This window comes from Penicillium solitum, assembly GCF_028829755.1.
Source record: "Penicillium solitum strain IBT 25940 chromosome Unknown utg000005l_segment0_segment0, whole genome shotgun sequence".
Classification (NCBI taxonomy): Eukaryota; Fungi; Ascomycota; class Eurotiomycetes; order Eurotiales; family Aspergillaceae; genus Penicillium; species Penicillium solitum.
Genome location: NW_027072125.1, coordinates 1,539,599 through 1,560,440, shown reverse-complemented (window position 1 = coordinate 1,560,440; position 20,842 = coordinate 1,539,599). Strand labels below are relative to the sequence as shown.

At 48.7% G+C, this 20,842-nt stretch overlaps 10 protein-coding genes across 10 annotated transcripts; 5 read left to right on the top strand and 5 right to left on the bottom strand.

Annotated features, from left to right (window-relative positions):
* Positions 1-246: 246 nt before the first annotated feature.
* N7455_008211 (putative monooxygenase) lies at positions 247-1,636 on the top strand (the record flags this gene model as incomplete). The annotated part of the gene is made up of 2 exons (XM_040961515.2): positions 247-493; positions 549-1,636. The coding sequence occupies 2 exons, from the start codon at positions 247-249 to the stop codon at positions 1,634-1,636; spliced, it is 1,335 nt and encodes a 444-aa protein (XP_040808049.2).
* Positions 1,637-2,530: 894 nt separating this feature from the next.
* N7455_008210 (uncharacterized protein) lies at positions 2,531-3,990 on the top strand (the record flags this gene model as incomplete). Its single annotated transcript, XM_040961527.2, has 2 exons — positions 2,531-2,545; positions 2,599-3,990. The coding sequence occupies 2 exons, from the start codon at positions 2,531-2,533 to the stop codon at positions 3,988-3,990; spliced, it is 1,407 nt and encodes a 468-aa protein (XP_040808018.2).
* A 2,444-nt stretch (positions 3,991-6,434) lies between these two features.
* N7455_008209 (uncharacterized protein) lies at positions 6,435-7,213 on the bottom strand (the record flags this gene model as incomplete). The annotated part of the gene is made up of 2 exons (XM_040961518.2): positions 6,435-6,735; positions 6,798-7,213. The coding sequence occupies 2 exons, from the start codon at positions 7,211-7,213 to the stop codon at positions 6,435-6,437; spliced, it is 717 nt and encodes a 238-aa protein (XP_040808030.2).
* A 473-nt stretch (positions 7,214-7,686) lies between these two features.
* N7455_008208 (MIF4G domain-containing protein) lies at positions 7,687-10,402 on the bottom strand (the record flags this gene model as incomplete). The annotated part of the gene is made up of 2 exons (XM_040961502.2): positions 7,687-8,873; positions 8,929-10,402. 2 exons carry the CDS (start codon positions 10,400-10,402, stop codon positions 7,687-7,689), a joined length of 2,661 nt encoding a protein of 886 aa, XP_040808035.2.
* A 177-nt stretch (positions 10,403-10,579) lies between these two features.
* N7455_008207 (signal recognition particle 14 kDa protein) lies at positions 10,580-11,426 on the top strand. The gene is made up of 2 exons (XM_040961507.2): positions 10,580-10,679; positions 10,776-11,426. Exons 1-2 carry the CDS (start codon positions 10,653-10,655, stop codon positions 11,148-11,150), a joined length of 402 nt encoding a protein of 133 aa, XP_040808059.1. The 5' UTR covers positions 10,580-10,652; the 3' UTR covers positions 11,151-11,426.
* A 404-nt stretch (positions 11,427-11,830) lies between these two features.
* Positions 11,831-14,023, bottom strand: N7455_008206 (uncharacterized protein; the record flags this gene model as incomplete). The annotated part of the gene is made up of 1 exon (XM_040961512.2): positions 11,831-14,023. One exon carries the CDS (start codon positions 14,021-14,023, stop codon positions 11,831-11,833), a length of 2,193 nt encoding a protein of 730 aa, XP_040808040.2.
* Positions 14,024-14,363: 340 nt separating this feature from the next.
* Positions 14,364-15,867, top strand: usgS (transmembrane protein UsgS; the record flags this gene model as incomplete). Its single annotated transcript, XM_040961521.2, has 5 exons — positions 14,364-14,421; positions 14,678-14,784; positions 14,841-15,013; positions 15,067-15,460; positions 15,511-15,867. The coding sequence occupies 5 exons, from the start codon at positions 14,364-14,366 to the stop codon at positions 15,865-15,867; spliced, it is 1,089 nt and encodes a 362-aa protein (XP_040808052.1).
* Positions 15,868-16,338: 471 nt separating this feature from the next.
* N7455_008204 (acetamidase/formamidase family protein) lies at positions 16,339-17,803 on the top strand (the record flags this gene model as incomplete). The annotated part of the gene is made up of 5 exons (XM_040961499.2): positions 16,339-16,413; positions 16,464-16,482; positions 16,555-16,843; positions 16,894-17,170; positions 17,225-17,803. 5 exons carry the CDS (start codon positions 16,339-16,341, stop codon positions 17,801-17,803), a joined length of 1,239 nt encoding a protein of 412 aa, XP_040808039.1.
* A 493-nt stretch (positions 17,804-18,296) lies between these two features.
* N7455_008203 (peptidylprolyl isomerase) lies at positions 18,297-19,666 on the bottom strand (the record flags this gene model as incomplete). The annotated part of the gene is made up of 5 exons (XM_040961529.2): positions 18,297-19,237; positions 19,301-19,387; positions 19,442-19,451; positions 19,516-19,580; positions 19,651-19,666. The coding sequence occupies 5 exons, from the start codon at positions 19,664-19,666 to the stop codon at positions 18,297-18,299; spliced, it is 1,119 nt and encodes a 372-aa protein (XP_040808031.2).
* A 280-nt stretch (positions 19,667-19,946) lies between these two features.
* On the bottom strand, positions 19,947-20,770 carry N7455_008202 (D-aminoacyl-tRNA deacylase; the record flags this gene model as incomplete). The annotated part of the gene is made up of 5 exons (XM_065605830.1): positions 19,947-20,078; positions 20,146-20,372; positions 20,440-20,482; positions 20,533-20,711; positions 20,764-20,770. 5 exons carry the CDS (start codon positions 20,768-20,770, stop codon positions 19,947-19,949), a joined length of 588 nt encoding a protein of 195 aa, XP_065460779.1.
* Positions 20,771-20,842: the final 72 nt, after the last annotated feature.

Sequence of the window (20,842 nt, the reverse complement as noted above, 5' to 3'; positions counted from 1 at the left end):
ACTCTCCAAGCCGCTTGAGATGGGCGTGTGGGGAAAATGTGGGAGAAGCGGGAAAGATTTACTCCGCCATGAAGCAAAAATGCAAATGGCAGGGTCACTCGGCCATTGCACCTTGGAGAATCTTGTTTTTAAAGGGATTCCTCGCGCTATTATTTTAAACATCTTTCCTTTGACACATTTTAAATAGTCTTCTTCCTTGTTGTGTTGATATCCATCACGTATATATCGTCTCCGCACACCGGTAAAATGACGAAAGCACCTCAAGATTTACAAATCGCCATTTTGGGCGCGGGAATGGGTGGTCTGACTTCCGCTTTGGCTCTTGCTCAGCAGGGATTTAAGAACATTGATGTTTATGAAAATGCCAGTGACCTCGGCTTTGTCGGGGCGGGTATACAATTGGCACCTAACATGGCCCGCGTGTTGGATGGACTCGGTGTCTGGAAGGGCATTGAGGCCGAGGCCGTGAATATCGAAGACACATCAGTGCGAGGTATGTTACAATCTACCGATCACAAAATGTAATTCGATCTAATCTATGGTTGCAGACGGCGCAACGGACACGGAGCACGCATATGTGGATCTGCGGTACATTGAAGAGACATACGGATATAAGCACATGGTTGGCCACCGTGCATCACTAGCCAACGGACTATACAATGGCTGCAAGCAGCACTCATCAATCAAGTTCCACTTCGGAATCAACGCAGATAACGTCGATTCGTTCGGTCCTCGACCATCATTCACAGCTAAGCCCCGTGCCGGGGGAGCTGCTCCATTCAAGGTCGAGTGCGATGTGCTTCTTGCTGCGGATGGTATTAAGAGTGTCACCCGTGTGGAGATGCTAAAGCGATTGGGTGTCGACGTCGGTGTCAAGGACACCCAGCAAGCCGCTTATCGTATCATGATCCACAAGGAGCAGATCAAGGACGATCCCGAGCTTTTGGCCCTCATCAACAGCAACCGTGTGACCCGCTGGATTGGCGCAAAGCGTCATATTATCGCCTACGCCGTCTCCAACAATACTATCTACAACCTCTCCACCACCCAGCCAGACACCAACTTCGCAGCCGCCACAAACGCCACCTATACCACCAAGGGCTCCAAGCCTGCCATGATGGACGTCTTTGCGGACTTCTGCCCCATGGTCCAGCGTATGCTAAACTACGTTCCTGAAGGTGAGGTCTGCGAGTGGAAGCTGCGCGTCCACGAGCCTCTCCCCACTTGGGTTCACGACTCAGTCGCCTTGGTTGGTGATGCTTGCCACCCTACCTTGCCCCATCTAGCTCAGGGTGCTGCCCAGGCTATTGAAGACGGTGCTGTTCTCGGTGTTGTTCTCTCCAAGCTCCCTGATACCACCCCGGAGTCTATCAACAAGGCTCTCCGTGTTTATGAGAAAGTTCGCAAGAACCGCGCTGAGGCTTTGGTTGACATGGCTAGCGCTTCTGGTCGTGCCCTGCACTTGGGTGATGGTGCTGCTAAGGAGGAGCGTGACAGGCAGTTTGCGGCCCTCCGTGCTGGCAAGGGTCCCGTGCCTGATAAGTGGGCTGATGCCGATGTGCAGCGTGAAATCTACGGCTTTGACTGCACCAAGGTGGCTGCGGATAATTTCGATGAATACTTCTCGCAGATGTAAGCATTTTTTTCTTTACATCTTTTGGCCATTTCTTTCCTATTGGATATTTCCATTTTGTATACTTATGACCTTCCAACTACACAGCAAAATAAATGAGAATATCATGACACCACCAACCACTTTTCTTTCCTTGAAGAACACGATACTAAACTTCTTTTCGTTTCTAAAGGGATATTACACCACGTCAGTCTAAGCTTGCATGAACGCTGGTCAGTTGGGGCTGTACATAATGTGTCCCGTGAATTAGATCAATAGAACCGAATATAATCACGGAGCATCCTCAAGTGTTCAATTTCAACGACACATAGATGTCATATAAGGGCAATTATACTCCCACAATAATTCTAAGCCATCTTCAATATATCAACTGCCCAATACATCTAGTCCCGCGCTGTCTTGGAAAGGGATTGGAGGAGCATCTATTTAGGTCATCTGCCCTTTCTCTCAAGAACATTTCTTGTACGGCGTACCGTTCTAAGGCTGTGTATTGCATTCATCTGAAGCTGCCTCTATGGCTCCTTCTTTTGCGATCCAGCATTTGTATTATTTCGATTGAAAAATACGTATTCTAGACTCGAGTGAAGAGCAAGGTCATGTAGAAAGATATATAAATACACGTGGATCGCAAATCAACGTTCGATTGCCCCAAAAATGGGAATTTTCGATTTGTTGAAGTTTCTTATAGGTAGCCTCTTGAAAGGTGTTCTAGAGTATTTTTTGGAAGAGTTCTTTTCACCGAAATGTTGTGGCCAATGTAGTAGTTGAGCCGCAAACGAATTTGCGCGATGGCCGGTTTTACCTATCAGCATCAAGGCGAACCTCCGAGTCCGTCCAACTGGGTGCATTAAAACAGCGTCATGGTGTTCTTTCCAGACTTCTGATTATTTCAGATAAATGCCTTTCCCGGCGGTATGTCTATAACATGATTTATCGATTCTCCAGGCTAATCAGACTGTTCACAGACTCCATCACCATTCCGCCTCTCCCGCCGCAACCCATCCACGCGTCGCAGTGGCCCTCAATTCGCACCCACACCTCGGTTTCTCCTATCACAAAGTGCAACACAAAAGGAAGATGATGATCTTGACGTGATAGATGACGATGGGCCATCTTCAACGCGTAACGTCGCGGGTAACCCGCCCGCAACCCAGAGTGCCACCCGCGCGCGCCAACAACGCGACGTGATCGAGGACTCTGATGATGCCACAAATATAGAGGATACACGAATCGGAGGCATAGTTGCGGATGATCTGGCAGATGATGCCATAGACAGCACTCCTCCCGAAGAACCAGAGACTCCGGGCATCCTGGACGCCGAGTTCGATGCACTATTTGAACCGGTCAGAGATGGGAACAAACGGCGCCGTGTGGAGTTAGCGACACCCTTCAATCGAAGCAATCTAACACAGGTTGATCCGATATTGTCATCACCGCCCGGAACTGCGAACCCTCCAGCCGATCTCATCGATTTGCCCGATAAAAGCAGGCAAAGCACTACGACATGGGATACGGGCATCCAGAGAACTCCCGCATCAACCCCAAGTAACATGAAAACACCATTCCGCAGTCGTCCTCGGTTTATGCTTTCCTCAACGGTGAAGCCTCCCAGTAGCCAGTCTGCACCAAAATTCAAACTAGACACACCGGGTATATCGCCACCCGAGAGACGGAAACCGGCTTTTGTTTTGCCTCGCTCACCGTCGCCGAATCCGGATGCAGAGGATATCCCTGCACCGTTCTCTCCCTCCTCACGCACACTGCGTCGTCGTGGTCGAAACCGGGCCGGTGTGTCCAATTATATTCCTGGCGGAATGGCCGCTGAGGTACGCGGCTGGATCTTGGAAATGGGCACGAAACGTGACCAGTTGCCAAAACCTCCCTTGGCTCAAGCTCCAAACTCGCAGGCGTCGGATGCCTCGCTGGAAAAGCTAAATGCGTATCTCCTGACTGCGCGTGTCATTCATGTCAGTCAATCAGCTCTGAGCGGATGTGGCGCTGTCGCCTTTCTTCAAGCAGAAGTGCTTACTGGGAACCATGTGCAAGGGAGAAATCCTAATGCGGCCTTTAATATCATGATTATGGGACCTTCCCGGTCTAAATCCGCTGTTCGTCCAATTCCCTCGCATTCAGATGCCACTGTCACACCCCATCTGCGGAAAGGAGATGTAGTGGGGATTCACAGAGGGCTCAACTGGAAATTGGAGCTTGAGAATCTCTTCTGTGAACATGGAATACCTGGCCAAGTAGGAGATCATGTGTCGGAGTGTGCTCCATCTGAAAATGGCGGACACCCGAAGACAAAAGAGGACTGGCTCATAGCCATAGAATGGGATCTTGTTGAAGCAGCTGAGTGAGTGACACCGATTTATATCGGTATAAGGAAATGTGTATCATTTTCTTCTATCATATTTCACAAACTTACACATATCTACCTAATATAGTGCTGTGTATCATGACTGATGATTTATACCCCGAATAACAATAAAATTCATATATAAATAACATGTGATAGAGCAATATGGCGGCGTAAGCTAATCAAATTCCAAATCCCAATCGCAACATCCCTCGAGCCATAGCAAATTATTTGGGTTCATCTAACAATAAATCATCCTGCAGCTCTTGAACCCGAGATCGGAATTGTAATGACACTCTGTCGGGGATACAGAACTCCTCTACTTCGAGAAAAATGCCCATCTTTCTTGCTTCCGTGACATGCTTCTCATCGTAGCGGTCACGCCTCGAAAGATGCTCGATCACGCGATCATACCAATACCCATCGAGGAATTCTTCAAGGGGAAGGCCAAGCTCATCAAATCTGCTTTCCATCTCTTCCATCAGTTCTTCGAACTCTTCGACCAAGGAATGCTGGTCATCCGCGATCCTACCAACTTCTGTCTCATCTCGCCTTTCTTCGGGCACACACGGCCCAAGTGGCCCAGGCTCACCATGATATATTTCAGTGCAGCATGTATGCGTGAGGCCCAAGACATCGAACGTCAAGTTTCTGATTATCGCTCGCGGAAGTTCTGGCCAGTAATCCTGCCATACAATGAGAGAGAGGATCAATTTCCGGAGCGGGACTACCCTGATTATCCATCTGCACTCAGATGCCCCCAAAAGGATGGATCGAAGTGCCACTGAGAGTGTGGTACATCCACCAGAAGAACAGGCGCAAACGCAACAGTCTTTTGTAGAAGACACAAAAAAGCAAGCATCTCCTAATTCGGCAACACCTTTTTTCCAATTGCGGTATTCTTTCCCGAGGCTATGATGTTCCAAAAAAATGAGTTTGTGAAGACACTGGTAAACAGCATGGGTTGTGAGAAGATGAGCAACTTTCGCATTTGATGTCGGCAATTTCCGTTCAATACAGGCGCCTCTCGACATCAGCCAGGCTGCACTCTTGATAATCACAGACGGTTCGGGTAGATAGAAAGATTCGAACCCCATTAAGGGTGTTATGCCATACTGGTCAGGCAAATCAACGTCATGGAAACCAATTCCATACATGATATCCATGACATTGGTGAAATCCCTAGATTGCCAGGCTAAACTAGTTTGGTAGATGGCCATGGATCCCAGTGAATCAGCCTCAAAGCGCAATGCGATCGGGACATCTATCCCGTGGGCAGCCAGAGCCCCGCATATGTTTGCTGGGGGCCCATCGAGAGGTGGAATTTGATCGAGTGGCAAGGACGATTCGGCTAGTGTGCATAATCTTCTTCGTCTTGCCGCAAAATGATCGACCAGTAGTGAGTATCTTTTATCACCATCGTTACACCGCTCGTTGTTGACAAAATCCCGGACTTCAATCACACATCCCGCTTCAAGTAAAAGAGCGGCAGAAGCGTGGTATTGTTCTCCCTCAGCTACAGCAAGCGAAGGAAAGTGACAATGAGGATTGGCCCCTGACTGTAGAAGAATTTGTATGCCCTTTGGCCACCCAAATGCAAGTTTAAGTGGCGAAAGGGTACTTATCCTATCATTTGGCGAATTTCCACTTGCCAAAGCTTCCCTGAGCTCTTTCTCGGACTCGCGAATGATTGCTTTAGCTATCTTCGTGGCTCGAATCACTGGGAGTTTAGGTTAGTTTTGTAAATAAATGAATATACCCCCGAGGAGCGAGAGTAGAAATACATACATTCTTCGTCTTGAGAGAGAACAAGTCGAAGATTGTGTTTCAAATTGACATAGTGGGGAGGACTTGAAAGTATATGACCGAAGAAAGTTAACTGCAGTGGCCCTGTCACCTCAATCAAGTTCAAAATCAATGGAAGATCTTCCACTTTGAGTATAGCCTTTATGCAAATATACGACACTGGATTTTGCATCCAGCTGTCTGTGTTTTTTAGTTTCATACCACAGTCTAGCATGAATTTGACGGTTTCTAACATGATCTGTGAATCACTCTCTTCACAAGGCACTCCATACACTTGGTACCAAATTATCTATCTGCAGTAAGAGCCATGTTTTGGGTAGGGGTGTTTGTGAACATACATCCATGAGAGATGCGATTTCATTTCCGAAGTAATAGAAAGTGTCGTAGGGAGACAGTCGTTGCTCAGAGAAAGCACGCATCAGTGTTGGAATGAGCAACCCATTTTGGCGACAGACCGGTGTTATTTTACATAGTTCGCGGTATCTCTCACTATCCGGCCCCCATACACTTTGAATTTGCAAGTTTGGGGCAATAGACAAGCCTCCAGCGCCTCGAATCATGGAGAAAGATGCAGATATTGCAAAATTCAAAAACCGGTTGTGATAGGTGTATGCTCTTGTCACTCTCTTTGACTGAGCCCTAATCCACACTTGCCGCTGACATAGGAGTCGATTGCTGAAAATGGTCAACTAATGTCCATACGGCGTTTTTGTACGAGGCATACTTGTCATCCCCTAGATCCGTCTGTGCCAATAGGCCACGGTCCGAAAGCATCATCTGCGGTTGTTTGTGCTGAGAATCACACGCAAGTTGAAGTAAACTTGGCGGTGGAATGCCTGTTGATGATATACCCATCTTGAGGATGGAATGCATACTTTGCATCTCTTCGTAAATTGAAATTTGCATGGCTCTGGACTCCCTTGTATCCTGCCAGTTATATCTGCCCAAGGATCAATAATCACATCTTCGAAGGGTACATATTCAGCCAAATTATATACCCACATCAGCAGTGATGTCTGCAGAACGTTCTGGATCTGATCCAAATGATTTTGCACGTCTTGCAAACTGTCTTTCTGAAAGTAATATACGCCCTTCTTCAGTTGAGCACGAAATTTGTCCGGGAAAGCCTCTGACTGAGCAGGCTTGAACCGATCCACAACTTTCTTGAGTTTTTCGATCGAACTTTGCATGCTCATAACTTGCTCTTCGAGATCTGCAGCCACTTCCGGTCGTGTCTGTTGTAATTCCTCTACCGTGTCACGTAGAGCCTTTAGTAGCATGCGGAGAGCCTTTGCCTTGTTCCTCGCGTTTTGAATCTCTTCGTCGTAGCCCCGACATGCCTGCCTGTACGAAACGATCCCCTGGCAGACTTGTAAGCCGAGGGATATGATGCCGACGGCGGTACCCGCAAGTTCCATGTCCCGCGATGTGATGCTTCAAGATCGAATGTGGTTGTAAAATAATTGAAGTCATATGGAAGTGATCTACGGGGGCAACCTGTCGGTCGCCAAGGAGGCAGTGCTAGTCTCATGCAGCGTGGTAATCGTGGCCCCAATCAAACGGGAGGCTTAGCGCTCAGCTGAATAAGATATTTTATTTGCTGGGATTATTTCGAGTTATATTGGAACATTCCCTGTAAACAAACTGCAGTCATTCAAGAAACCTATGGTAGTGGAACACGGTCAAGGGTGTGGGATAATCATGTGGTCTGCTAGATTTATACGGAGAGCATCGTTGATCTCCTCGTCTTATTCAAACCGGTCAAACCTCAGAAGTTCTTCCATGGTGTTTTTTTGAGGATGGGAAAAGCGTGGAACGTAAACAAATCATGAGTAGCGTAACAACTTGGGTATATTCTATATGCAACTGCAAGATGATTCCAATGCAATCCTTACTCCGCCACAGCCTTAAGGGCATCCGCAGCCACATTGCATCCCCACCGAACTAGCTTCAGTTCCTCAGGGGACACAATATCAGTCTTTGCGACAACCTTTCGCACAAAATAGATAAGGCCCTTGGCGATGTGTGGTGTCTCCTTGACACGCAGGAAGATTTGCATCAAAGGCCCTTCATCCTTCTCAGCCTCATCTGGCGTGGTGTTTTTGGACGACTTCTTCTTCTTGGACTTTTGGGATTGTTGAATGATACTGATGATCAAGACTTCGACAAACGTCTTAGTCTTGGGCTGCAGGTATGCGAAGTTGAGATTCTTCAAAATGCTCAGCGTCAAGCTGCCGTCCATAATGAGGGTGCTGAACATCTTAGCCAGGTTGACCACAGACTTCATGCTGACACCGTTCTCCTCATCATCTGGATCGAAGTCGTTATCTGCATCCTCATCAATATCTCCTCGTTCGCCCATCTTCTTGAACTCATTCCAAAGTGCAAACATAAAGGACATCTTGATGCGTCGACCCTGCTCACCGCAAATCCGACGCGCAATCAGAGAATAGTATGGGTTGTGGGCCTGTTCCTCCATGGCACAGTGTAGGAGGACACGAGGGATTTCAAACTCCTGCGCCCGCTTGAGACGAAGCTTCATGAGTCGGACATGTGCATCTTGGAAGTCGTTGGCAGACATGATGGCAACGAAGATCGACCGACGAACGTCCGTGTTCATGCGGTGAGCTCGGGCGAGAACTCCAAAGTCAGGCTCGCCGTCGCTTCCGTCGTCTTGAACCTCAGGTTGGGTCATTTGTACACCAGCCATTTCTCTTTGTGCTGTTACAAGAGGGTCTTCCTTCCAGCTTGCACCGACCAACCACCACTTACCCTTCTTGGAGGAGTTGTGGATATCCTCACGGGAGATGTTAATAGGTTCGGATGCGCGGATCACCCGAGAGCTGTTCAGAGAACCCAAAATTTTGCGCATTTTGGTAATATGTTCTGTGGTGATACCTGCGCCAGCCGCGGCGGAGGCTTTCGAGCGGTTGTTTTTCAAATCCGTGATGAGGTCAATCATAAACTTCGTTCGAACAGAAAGTCTATCCTCGCCAACCTTCGCGACAGCGGGCTGAATGAGCAATACGATATCTTTGAGCGCAGACGGGTCATCGAGTCGAAGTTGAGGGCCAGAATCTATGTAGACGTTAGAGGGCTAATAGTTCAACTATGGATTAGGAATATCACTTACTCCGAATGACCTTGAGCAAGAGTTCGGTGTTCGCTTCCGTGATCTCCTGCACGTAAAGACGAACGTAATCAAACATCAAGGAAGAACCAATGACGTGGAAGTTGTAAAGCTGCGAGAGAAGAGAGACCAAGTTGGTAGCTTCTTTTCCTTGGAATTTTCCACGCTCGTCGCCATCGGCATCCAATGTTTCGACAACCGTTTGGATAATCTCCGCGCCAACATCCATTCCCATGAGCTTATACAATGCCGCAATGAAACCGGCATGCAAAATGAGGAAGGTATCCTGAAGGGCAGCCCTCTCGCAGATCAGGCCCATTAGTAGGCTGATCAAAGTAGATGTGACGTGTTGGCGTGGGTAATCGCGGTAAAGCTTTTCGAATTCGGCGACAATCGAGAGCATGTTGGCCTCGGACAACTTGTTGAGATGTCCCTGGGCCTGGCGCTTGAGACGAGTGAGAGATTCGCTTTCCGGGTCTGAGCGACCTCGTAATGAAGGTGGAATATACTTTTGAGCGGTGGGTTCAGTTTTCGTGACCGGGGCGATATAAGGATTTTCCTTCTTTTTTGGCTCCTTGCGTTCTTCCTCGTCGAAACCGTCGAAATCACTGCCTTCGGCGGCCTCGTCAGAATCATCGCCTCCAAAGATTTCCTCGTCGAGATCGAGATCCTCGGCGCTGTCCATTTCACTATCATCTTTTTCGAGTTGTTGGGCTTGCAAGCTCTTGGCCTTAAGTCTCTTGTTTCGTAGCCAATCATCGGCTTCTCGTTTGCGCTTTTTGCCCTCATCCTCTGAGGCATCGCCGCCGCCACCACCTAGGTCTCCCAGCAAATCCTCTAGCCCATCCTCCTCGAAGGCCTTTGGTTTACCTCCTTTCTTGAGGCCAAGCTTTTTCTCCAATGCGGCAATCTCGGCATCGTCTTGCGCCAACTTAGACTTGACCGATCCGGGGATGTGGTGCTCAGTTTCTTTGGGCTCATCCTCGGGCTCGTCTTCGTAAGCGTCGTCATCCGACTCGTCGTCTTCATCCTCATCCTCATCCTCATCCTCATTGAGGTCGATTTCTGACCCGAAACCAGACTCAGCCTCGGAGCCAGACTCAGATTCGGAGTCCTGTTGAGCTGGCTCTTTCTTCAGGATAGATTTGGGCTTCTTCGCGGCCTCTTTCGTGGATTTAGACTTGGTCTGCGGCACACTAGGTCCCTCGTCGAGATCCATGCCGTCTTCCTCGTCGCTATCATCCTGAGTCTGCTGCTGAGGCTTTTGCTGATGCCGCTGCTGAGGGCGCTCGAAGGTCTTCTTGGTTTGAGGGGCTGCGTGTCGGGATTTCTTCTGCGTACGCTCATTTTGGCGGCGTTCTTTGCGCGACGCAGGTCCGTTCAGGCGACGCTTCTTGTCACCGTAGACATCGCGGATTCCGAGCTCGGATCGTAGATCGCGAGGCAAGGCTGTCGTATTATGCCGAGGGCGGGGCATCTTGTTCCGCTGAGATATGTATTTTGTCTGCTCTCAAAGAGTTCAAATGTCGGTCCTCGATATCAGGTACCCCGGGCGGTCGGCAACTTTTTTCACTTTTCTGCTGCCCCAAAGCAAAGGCGGAGAGGCACCCACAGCGGAGTTTCTCCCCCACTGCGAGTTATGCCCAGCTGTCAATTGCATACTGATCATCTGCTCCAGCTTTCAGATCTCTTAATTATCGCGCGCCTCAAAGAAAATATCTCCAAATATGGCCCCACATCTGGGACACGATGAGGTAAATATTGTTATTGGTGTTACCTGACCGCTACACCTCCGCACATGCGACCACGACCACCAATTCCAAGCTATATCTAACACCGGTCACCTTTAGTTCTTCAAATCTCTCGCCGAACTGCTCTCCAAAACCTCCCAAGAAACCCACGGCTCGGTAAATCTCACTCAAAAACCTCTCATTGATGTGCCCGGTGCCACTACTACAAACTCCCAACCATCTATCCTCATCCGAGCTACTGATGGAAACACCAATACGCCGAACCTCAAGAACGCAAGCAAGGAAACCCAGATCTCCATGAAGAAGTCTCAGAAGATCAAGCTCTCAACTATCGTCAACCCAGATGAAATTGAGGCGTTCTACGTTCGCTACGCTGAGGTCTGCAAAGCAGGAATGTCCGGGTTGAAGAAGCGAGATCGCCGCGGCCGCAAGGCCAAGACTAAGGGCGGAGCTGCTAAGGTCACAAAGGCATAGATTTGCTGTTCGGTCTGTTTCCTAGCTGGCACGATCGTATTTATGTGCTCAGCTCGGACCTAACACGCGATGTGTTTGATGGTTTCCTTTTCTCATGCATTAGCTGGCGTTCGATGGTGGTTACGACTTCTTGTTCTCAAAATTTTCAATGTGAACTTCCTATCAAGTGTACATATTCCCCTACGCTTGTGGCTCACAAGCGCTGTGTTTGTTTATACGAGTCCTATGGGATGAGAAAAGAAATAAACGGGTTTTAGCATTACAGTTGGGCGTGTCACTATTCGTACGTTGCATCTTAAACATCTTTGCTCAATTATTTAGATGAGAGCCAATGGCGCTCTACAGAGCTTTGTGCTCGGGCTGTATAGAATGGAGATTGAAAGAGCGTATTTGTATCAATTAATTATTCGTTTCTGACATGACCCCGAATTCCCGTCAATGAGACACGCAACGCTAGAATACAGAAATTCAGTAGAATACAAACCATGCCATATATCCACCCATAAGCCGTGCAAATCAGTGCCAAATATCATAACAAGAAAAAACATTAAGATGGTCAGTGTAGAGAGAGGGGAAATACAAAGAGTAAGCATTAAATCGACCGTAAGTTGGGGGGAAAGATCCAGATGAAGAAGTGAAAAGAGTAAGACAATTAAAAGGTGGGCATGTCAACCATCCGACTAGTCCAGATCCCAAGGGTCAAGTTTCTTGAAGATTTCAGCATCCTCGTACTCTGAGGAAGTTTGAGGCTCCAGTGGAAAGCTGAAGTCATCCTCTGTGGCTGGATCCTTCCTTGTATGCTGGAAATGAGAATTTGGCTCACTCGGTGTTGAGGTGATAGTCGGCTGGATGGTTGGGTTGATGACAATGCGCGCAGCGATGTGGAGGAGAATGACAAAAAGATAGGCAGGGGGAATCAATACTAGCGTGATAGCCTTGGAAATGAAGGATGAGCCATCATCACCAGATGGTTGGTACAATGCCGAAGAATGAGGCATGGGAGAAACGTCACGCTCTCTTGTGGCTTTTGCCCGGCGCCGGAACTCCGCACTCATGTGGTCGAAATCAGTATTCAATGCAGTGGCCTGGGAATGAGAGTTTGGGCGCATTTGAGTGTCCGAAGACGCATCCGTGAAACGACTGGGTCGATTCACATTGCTTGTAGGAGCCACTGAGGGCGAGGTGTCCGAGAACGCATCTGCGAAGCGCCTGGGCGGATTATTCGAACTTGCACTATGCATTAATGGAGGACCAGGCACGCTGGTTGGGTTTGGGATATCGTCGCTTTGGGGAATATTGAGTGTCGGGAGCTGCGATGCCTTACACGGATCCGCTGGTGCTGATTCCAATCGAGAAATTATGTGTTTTGTGTTCGAAAGATTGAACATTTCTTCTGACTCTGGCAGATCGTGGCCTCCCACGGATGTAGGATGAGTAGAGACTGAATCTGGCGATTGAGGCTCAGCGGAATGGAATGACTCGGGGCTGGACGTAAAGGAGACATCATGGTCAACCTCCAGTGTAGGCTGGGTAGTGGGTTGAGCGGGTTGAACTTCTTCGATGTTCATTAAATTCTCTTCCGGTACTGCCTTAGCTTCGACTGCACTGGTGGTTTCGGCACGGAATACAACTTCCTCAACTTCCTCTGGGGTCTCAGCCGCCAATACTGCGTCGGTCTCGATTGAGACGATGGGCTCTGCTTCAACTGCAGCCTCGCTGGCAGCTTCGGCTTGTGATATAGCCCCTGGCCCGAGTTCGGGCTCAGTCTCAAGTTGCGCTTCGGCTTTGAATTCAGCATCTAGTATAGGTTCAGATTCAGGCCCGGCTTCAACTCCACCGTCGCCTAGTAACTCAGGTTCGAGTTGGTCTATAACCTTAGGCTCATGATCAATTTGAAGTGCAGCATCGGCACTGGGTGCGTATTCTGGCTTGAGCACAGGTTCAAAGTCATCGTCATCCCCCGAGACTGAAGTAGCCTCAAACTTTGCAAGCAGGCTAGTGAAAGTTTGCGGTGCTTCAGACACCGAGCGCCTAGGAGGCCCAAGGTATGGGGAAGGACTCAAAGCTTCAACGGGAGATGATTCCTGATCGTCGGGAATAGCCTCCAAAATTGTACTGTTCGCTTTGTTCGAGGTGAAACAACTGTCATCGGTTAAGTTTCCGTCGGTGTCGTCCCCGGTGCTCATGGAATCGATGCAATCCGACCTGATCGAAGAGGGTGATGGTGTCTCTCGCGGAGGTTCTAGGACAGTTGGTATCCTTTCTCTCCGATCTTTGGGTTGCCAGGCCTTTTTGCGCCGAGGTGCCATCGCATCTGTTGGGAGCTCAACGCTGAAAGCGCGTTTGAAAGGACATGGCGTGACCTCATACCGAAGCACTGTTGGCAACGCGATCTTCAGATCCCGCACCAAACTCTGGTCGTCTTCCGTCTCGTATGGTATCTCGATGCGATAGTATGTAAGAGGGCGAATGCGTAAAACAAACTTTGACACCCCGTCAACACACCAACACTGCGAGTTTTTCAGGATCGCGTGGACAACATTTCCACATTTCAGAAACGCCGTTGAGCCATGGACCTTTTCTAGCCTCAGTGGTGCTGTTGCGACCGTTCTTTCAGTCGCAGAGCGCCAGGGGAGTGTTTCGATGGTGTCAACCGGGTAGTCGAAGTCTGATGGCGCAGAGCTAGAGGGAATAGGGGCGAGCGCTCTTGGGGAGAAATGCACGATTTTCGCAGATGGGTGATAAAAAATTACATGTTCGGGGGTATTCGGCACACTCGAGCGACGTTGCGCGAGAGGATTTAATTTGGTGGGAAGGGTGAGGGAGCGGCGGAGGGATTGTATCTGACCTAGCTCACTTGGAGACTCGGGCATGGTTCATGGATGCGATCAATAAGGGATAAAGGAGAGCCTGTAAAGATATTAATGTACAGACATGTTTGTACAAGATGCTAATGCGAGAAGCCAGGGTATCCGATGCAAGAAACGCAAGAAACGGGGCTTATCTGCAGTATTACGCGGGGAGATGCACTGTTGCCTCAGGCTATTGACATCAGGTGACCATGACGCAGCTTTCCAATGGAGGCCAGGCATCCACAGTTATTTCGGTTTCACTTTCAAGAATGCATTGTTGCTAGCTTCTTAACTATTTCGACAGTCCTGGTCTTCTCTGCAGTGGTATTCCTTGGGATATTTTACAGCCTTGAAAGCCACAATGTCGAGCTTCGAGCCAAACGCCGTGATCCGCGGCTTCCAGCTCACAGTGGTAGGCAGTATGTCACCCTATACCTTTTGTTTCTATTTCCCGACCATTCAGGGGGATTGGTTCAAAATGCCTAGAAATCCCTGGCTACACAAGAAATTCTATCAATGTCTCCAGAGCTGTATAGCGTCGGAGTCGGCTTATGCCAAGACTTTGATCAAGGTGCTACTTGGACTGAATTTAGCCAGCCACATTTTGTCATTTGCCTTGGAATGATCGCCTGAATGGAAATTTTATTTTGGACCCTTGCTAACCGAAGCTTGCAGCTGTTCGTGCATTAGCGAACCCTGAATTATTCAAGTACGACCATTTCCGCCAAGCAGCTCTCGCAATAGCCATCGGCATCGTGATCCAGTTGATCATTCAAATTCCAGTATGTTTTTAAATCATCCTACGCTGTTTAGGGTTTATTTCTGACTTCAATTTAAGATCCTCAGCGTGAGATTCTCAATCTACATTTTATCATGGGTGATCAACATGGAGCAGGCTGTCTGGGACGACAAGCTTCTCAATGGATTGGAATTTATGTCCAAGTCTGTCCTTCAGGTGCCATTCTTACTTATGACCCTGATGCGATATGTGACACCCACGCTGGATGAAATGTACGTTCTTTGGCAACATACTCATTGACAGTGTTCGCTGACCATCTCACTAGCTTCATGCAGTCCATTCAATGGGTGGACATGACATACATTCAGAAACATAAAACCGAAGATCCTCATCACCTACGCTCTCTATACTACCCCAATCTTGTTCAGTACTCGGCCAAAGGTGGCTCCAGCGTTTCTCGCCCAATTCCCCAAGCACTGAAGTCATTCTTCAATCGCTATGCAAAGAAGATCGGTATGATGCTTGGCATATATCTTCTATCGATGGTTGTAATCATCGGTCGGTTCGTTATGCCCGCAGCAAGTTTCTACACATTCCGAAGCCATGTCGGCTCCACCCCCGCGGCTGTCATTTTTGGCGTAGGCTTGATTCTGCCGAAGCACTACATTGTCACGTTTCTTCACACCTACTTTGCTTCGCGCAGCCTGATGCGTGAGCTTGTAAGTCCAATTACCCTCCTACACTTGGGGATTCTGTTAACGACTTCTAGCTTGAACCCTACTTCTGGCGCATTAAGTTCACTCCCGAGCAAAAGCGTCGGTGGTTCCGCGACCGAGAAGGTGTTCTCTTCGGCTTTGCCTTCGCTTTCACGGTTCTTCTGCGGATCCCATACATTGGTGTGCTGATGTATGGCGTTGCTGAGGCATCTACAGCGTACCTTGTCACCAAGATTACCGACCCGCCTCCACCTCCTGCTGAAAGTACGGACTTTGCGGAAAGCCAAGTTACCTGGAAGAACAAACATGATTTCTTGCGCTTATCTCTCGATAATCTTGACAAGCTGAATGTCGACACGGACGAGCACGGTCAGAAGGACTCTGGCTCCCCGGGAAAGAAATTTACTTGAGAGCCGTTAGTGCTAAGATTCCCACGGCAAGGATTTCATTCGCGAAGTAGATATGCACCATGCACATCAAGACATCATTAGCATATAAGGCGACCGTCCCACAATTTATTTTTCCGTTGCCCTCCTTTAGAAGGAGCCTTATTTACAAAAATACATTTGAAGTTCAACAAGGCTTGGTATTCCCGTCGGGGTCCATCCATAGGGCGCTAGCTTATCAAACCGTTGATATGCGGGATAAAGCGATGATAAGCAGGATCTCCAACGCTTCACGTAACTATTATTCATGGCCACATGTAAATGGACCGGGCGTCTGCGGGGTAAGACCCTTATCGTGAGGGGGCTCTAGTTCAGAATATCTCGGTATATTTGGGGTTCCCAGCTTATCCTGAGCCCGAGGTTTATACTCTCGTCAGCCTATAGCTACTGCCTTAATCGCATTAACCGACTAACAAACCTACCATAAGTGCAAATATGGGTATCAAGGGAATTCGTACTGCTCTAAAGGTCGATCTCGACAAGCCTGCGTGGGAACAGCCTGGCTTACATGTATGTGCTTCCGTTCTTTAACTCGTGAAACATTGCTAAGTCCCCGATAGAACAGATGGCATCCAGACGGTATGTGAAGTCTTGATTATAGCAGTCTCGTCGAAGACACATCACTCTAATACAAACTTTTGAACTCTCCAGTGCCCGCCCATGGAAAAATTGCCAACAATGAAGTTGTCAAGATCGAATGTCTCGATTGGACTGGAGGCCAAATCGGAAACAATGACTCGGCCGACGATATCAAGAATGTAGACCTAACCCAAATCCATTACCTATCCGGTCCATTCGACATCGAAACCGCAGAGCCTGGCGATGTCTTGCTCGTTGAGATTCAGGATGTCCAACCCTTTGAAGACCAACCATGGGGATTCACCGGAGTCTTCCACAAAGAGAATGGAGGAGGCTTCCTAGACCAGCTGTATCCCGAAGCGTATGTTAACACTAATATCACGATATACATCGATGTTGACATTATCACAGAGCTAAGGCGATTTGGGACTTCGAAGGAATCTTTTGCTCATCTCGACACATCCCGCATGTTCGGTTTGCAGGACTAATCCACCCTGGAATCCTAGGTTGTGCTCCATCAGCCGAAGTGCTGGCTGAATGGAATCGACGAGAGGGAGAGCTTATTGCGACCAATACTGTTGCTGATCGAATTGTCGCTCAGCCACCCAATCCCCAGAACGCCCATGCAGGCAGTGCTACCGATGACGTGAAGAGCAAGATCGCTAATGAGGGTGCTCGAACTATCCCAGTGAGGCATTATCATACACAACAAAACTGAACGATATACTCATATATCTACTAGGGCCGCCCCGAACACGGAGGTAACTGCGATATCAAGAACCTCTCCCGCGGATCGAAGATTTACCTCCCCGTCCACGTCTCAGGCGCCAAATTCTCCGTCGGAGACCTGCACTTCTCGCAAGGCGACGGCGAGATCTCATTCTGCGGGGCCATTGAAATGGCCGGTGTAATCACATTGAAGTTCACAGTTATCAAGGACGGCATGGCAAAACTAGCTATGAAGTCACCAATCTTCCATGCAGGGCCCGTAGAGCCGCAGTTTGGCCCTGGGCGATACCTGACATTCGAGGGATTCTCTGTCGATGAGAATGGCAAGCAACATTTCCTGGATGCGACAGTCGCTTATAGACAGACCTGTCTCCGGGTTATTGAGTACCTCCGGCGCTATGGTTATAGTGATTATCAGATATATTTGCTGCTCAGTTGCGCGCCGGTGCAGGGGCATATTGCCGGCATTGTGGATATTCCAAATGCTTGTACCACTCTTTCGGTGCCGATGGATATCTTTGATTTCGACATTCGGCCTGAGGCAGATGTGGTCAAAAAGGAGATGGGAGCTTGCGCTTTTGTGACAAAGTAGGACCTTGGGAATGAAAGGGGCAAAATGAACATTCTGAAGTTTGGTTTGTTAGGATATTTCAATCCACCTCATTCAATGTGAGCTTTCTGTGATCAGCAAGGTTGAAGCAGTATGCAATATATTTTGAAACGTAGGCCAATGCTTGTAACAATACATAACTAGCGTATGGTCTGGACCCAGTCGTAATAATACTACGATCTTCTAGAAAAATGTCCCGTCAACAGTAGGTCATACTTGAAATATATAATTTGGTACTTTTTGAAGGCAATGTGATCCCCGATTATTTGAGTGAATCTTGCACTTTAAGCCTGACATGCTATGTTACAGGAGTCTACCATATGGAAGGTTACGGTATGGACTTCGCACAAAGAACAAGGCACATTGCCTGAATGATGTGATATCATACATCATGGGTCATGGTTGAACGAGCAGACCACGTCGTGAATCGTGATGGGAACAAAAGGGAAATGAGAATGAATTAGTTTCAGACCGTTTAAGAGAAGAACTTCTTGGCAGCGGCCTTGTCCTTGGCCTCCCGGTCCTTGACGGTCTTCTTGACCTTGGCGATCTCGTTGACGATACCAGCATCACCAGGAGCCAGCTTCTCCGCCTCCTGCAGATCCTTCAGCGCGGCATCCTCCTCCTTCAGACCCTCGTGGGCAACAGCACGGCGGTAGTAGGCCTTGGCCTTATCGGCATCCTTAGCCTTGGCGGAATCGGCGACTTGAAGCGCATATGTGGCCCAGTTCTGAGCCTGGCGGAACTTCTGGAGCTTGTTGCCGAGAAGGGAAGAGTTGGAGTGCAAAGTGAATCGGAGTGCCTTCATCTGCTCGCCCAGCTCCTTGGGGTCATTTTCCTCGGGCTCGGGGAACTCGTTCAAATAGCGCAGGCCCTTCTGGTACTTGTCGAGACCCAGGTTAAGATCACCACTCTTGAAAGCAACGTTGCCGAAACCCTTGAGGTCGGAAGCGATCTTGAAGCAGAGAGGTGCAGTAAGGGCCTCGCCTTGGTGGTCCTCGGTGAAGTCCTCATATGGGTCGCCTGTCGCATCCTGCTGGCGCTTGGTCGCGTTCTCGTAATCCTCGCCGGACAGCTCGCCGCAGTCCACGATAGTCACGTCCTGGAAGGGCTTGTCGGACTGAGTCTTCATGTTCTCGATCTTGCGAATCACACTCTTGCCGTTGATGACCTCGCCGAACACGACGTGCTTGCCATCGAGGTGGGGAGTGGGGACGGTGGTAACGAAGAATTGACTGCCGTTGGTGCCGGGCCCGGAGTTGGCCATGGAGAGCAGGAAGGGACGGTCATGCTTGAGGTCGAAGTTCTCATCGGGGAACTTTTCGCCGTAGATCGACTCGCCGCCGGTACCGTTGAACGCAGTGAAGTCACCACCCTGAATCATGAACTGCTTGATCACACGGTGGAAAATTGAGCCTGAATGGGGACGCCGCGGTTAGTGGGCGTCAACGCCATGGGAGCGGGGTATTGCAGACATGCCTTTGTAGGTCAATTCCTTGCCCTGGGTGCCAATGCCCTTCTCGCCGGTACATAAAGCTCGGAAATTGTCCGCGGTCTTGGGGACAACTGTTGCTGTTATTAACCATGTGCAAATTGTCAAGAGAGGAAATCATGTCGTACCATCGTTGAACTGTGTGACGCCCAGATGTTAGATGCAATCCAGACTCGGCATGTAGAGGAGGCGGGTAACTTACCAGCTCAAATGCAACCCGATTAGGCTCGCCATCACCGATTTTAATGTCAAAGAAGACACGGGAGCCTGCAAGCTTGTCAGCAACTGGACTCAATCCTTGCATTCCGCGGGTAGATGAACCCCGCACTGAACGTACGCTGAGCTGTCGCCATGACTGTGGAGTTGAGGGAGAGAAATTTCAAAAGTGGAGAAGAATAGAGGAGAGAAACAAAGTTGATATGGTAAAGAGGTGGAGGAGAGAGAAGTCAGCGTTGTGGGGGAGTCCGGCGCTTGCGGTTCAGGAAGCTTCCATTGCGGGCACCCCAACTATGCTCGGACCACGGGATTTGTATAGAAGTTGTATTGGGGGTATCTGCTAACATCTATTTACCTAGGTAGGTACAAAGAATTACTCTATCTTTATTTCTCCTTTTTGTTTCCCTCTCTTTTTTTTCATTGCAGCAATTCAGGTGGAATTTGGAATTCAAAAGATCCCTTAAATTCCTGTTCATTAGACTCTTTGTCTCCATTTTTCTGCTCCTTGGGTTCCTTTTTGGGGAGATTGGTATTGATTTCGATTGTGACCTAGAATGAGACCAGTCAGTATAGATTCAATGGCTGCGAGGAAAGGAGCTAGGAGGTTAAAATGTACCGCCGCGTCCTCGCTGCAGTAGTCTACACCCACCGGCCCATCGTTCTTCAGTTCGACCTCCATCATGGCTTGGAAGACACCATTCTTGACCCGATCTGGAGAATAGCCTTCCCGCATCTTATCATAGAAGAAGTCATAGATTTTGCGTGCAGGTTCGGGGCTAGCTGCATCATGAAAGTCGGGTTTGTTTCCTTTCTTCATTTTTGCATAGAGTGTGAATTGGGAGACTAGATCAGGTATTGGTTAGTATTGTTCAGCAGTGTTCGAGGTAGATAGTAAGATGAAGAAGCATACCACATAGTACTTCCCCCTCAATATCCTTAACATTCTTTTTCCACTGTGATGATGTCAGTTGCTGGTCTCGGACATGACAGTGATTTGACATACTTGTACTCCGTTCTCATCGGGCCAGAACTTGGCCTTCAACACCTTGTTCACGAGGTTCTCGGCATCCTTCTCGGTATCGTCTTTGCCAATGCCAGCAAATACAAGAAGACCCTTGCCAATAGAGGAAACCAACTCCGAATCGACAGTCACAGATGCCGATTTGACTCTTTGGATAACGACTGAACGGTATTAGTTGATTTTGGTATATCGTACAGTTCCATAGTTCCTCACGTTTCATTTTGGTGACCTATAGATCTTTGATTCTCGTCAAAATAAGAAACAGCTGGGTGAAGCTTGGGTACGTACCCGC

Coding starts and splice junctions, on each gene's coding strand:
- N7455_008207 (XM_040961507.2), top strand. CDS start 10,653: ATGGCCCCACATCTGGGACACGATGAG. Junction 10,680..10,775: donor CACATCTGGGACACGATGAG/GTAAATATTGTT, acceptor GGTCACCTTTAG/TTCTTCAAATCTCTCGCCGA.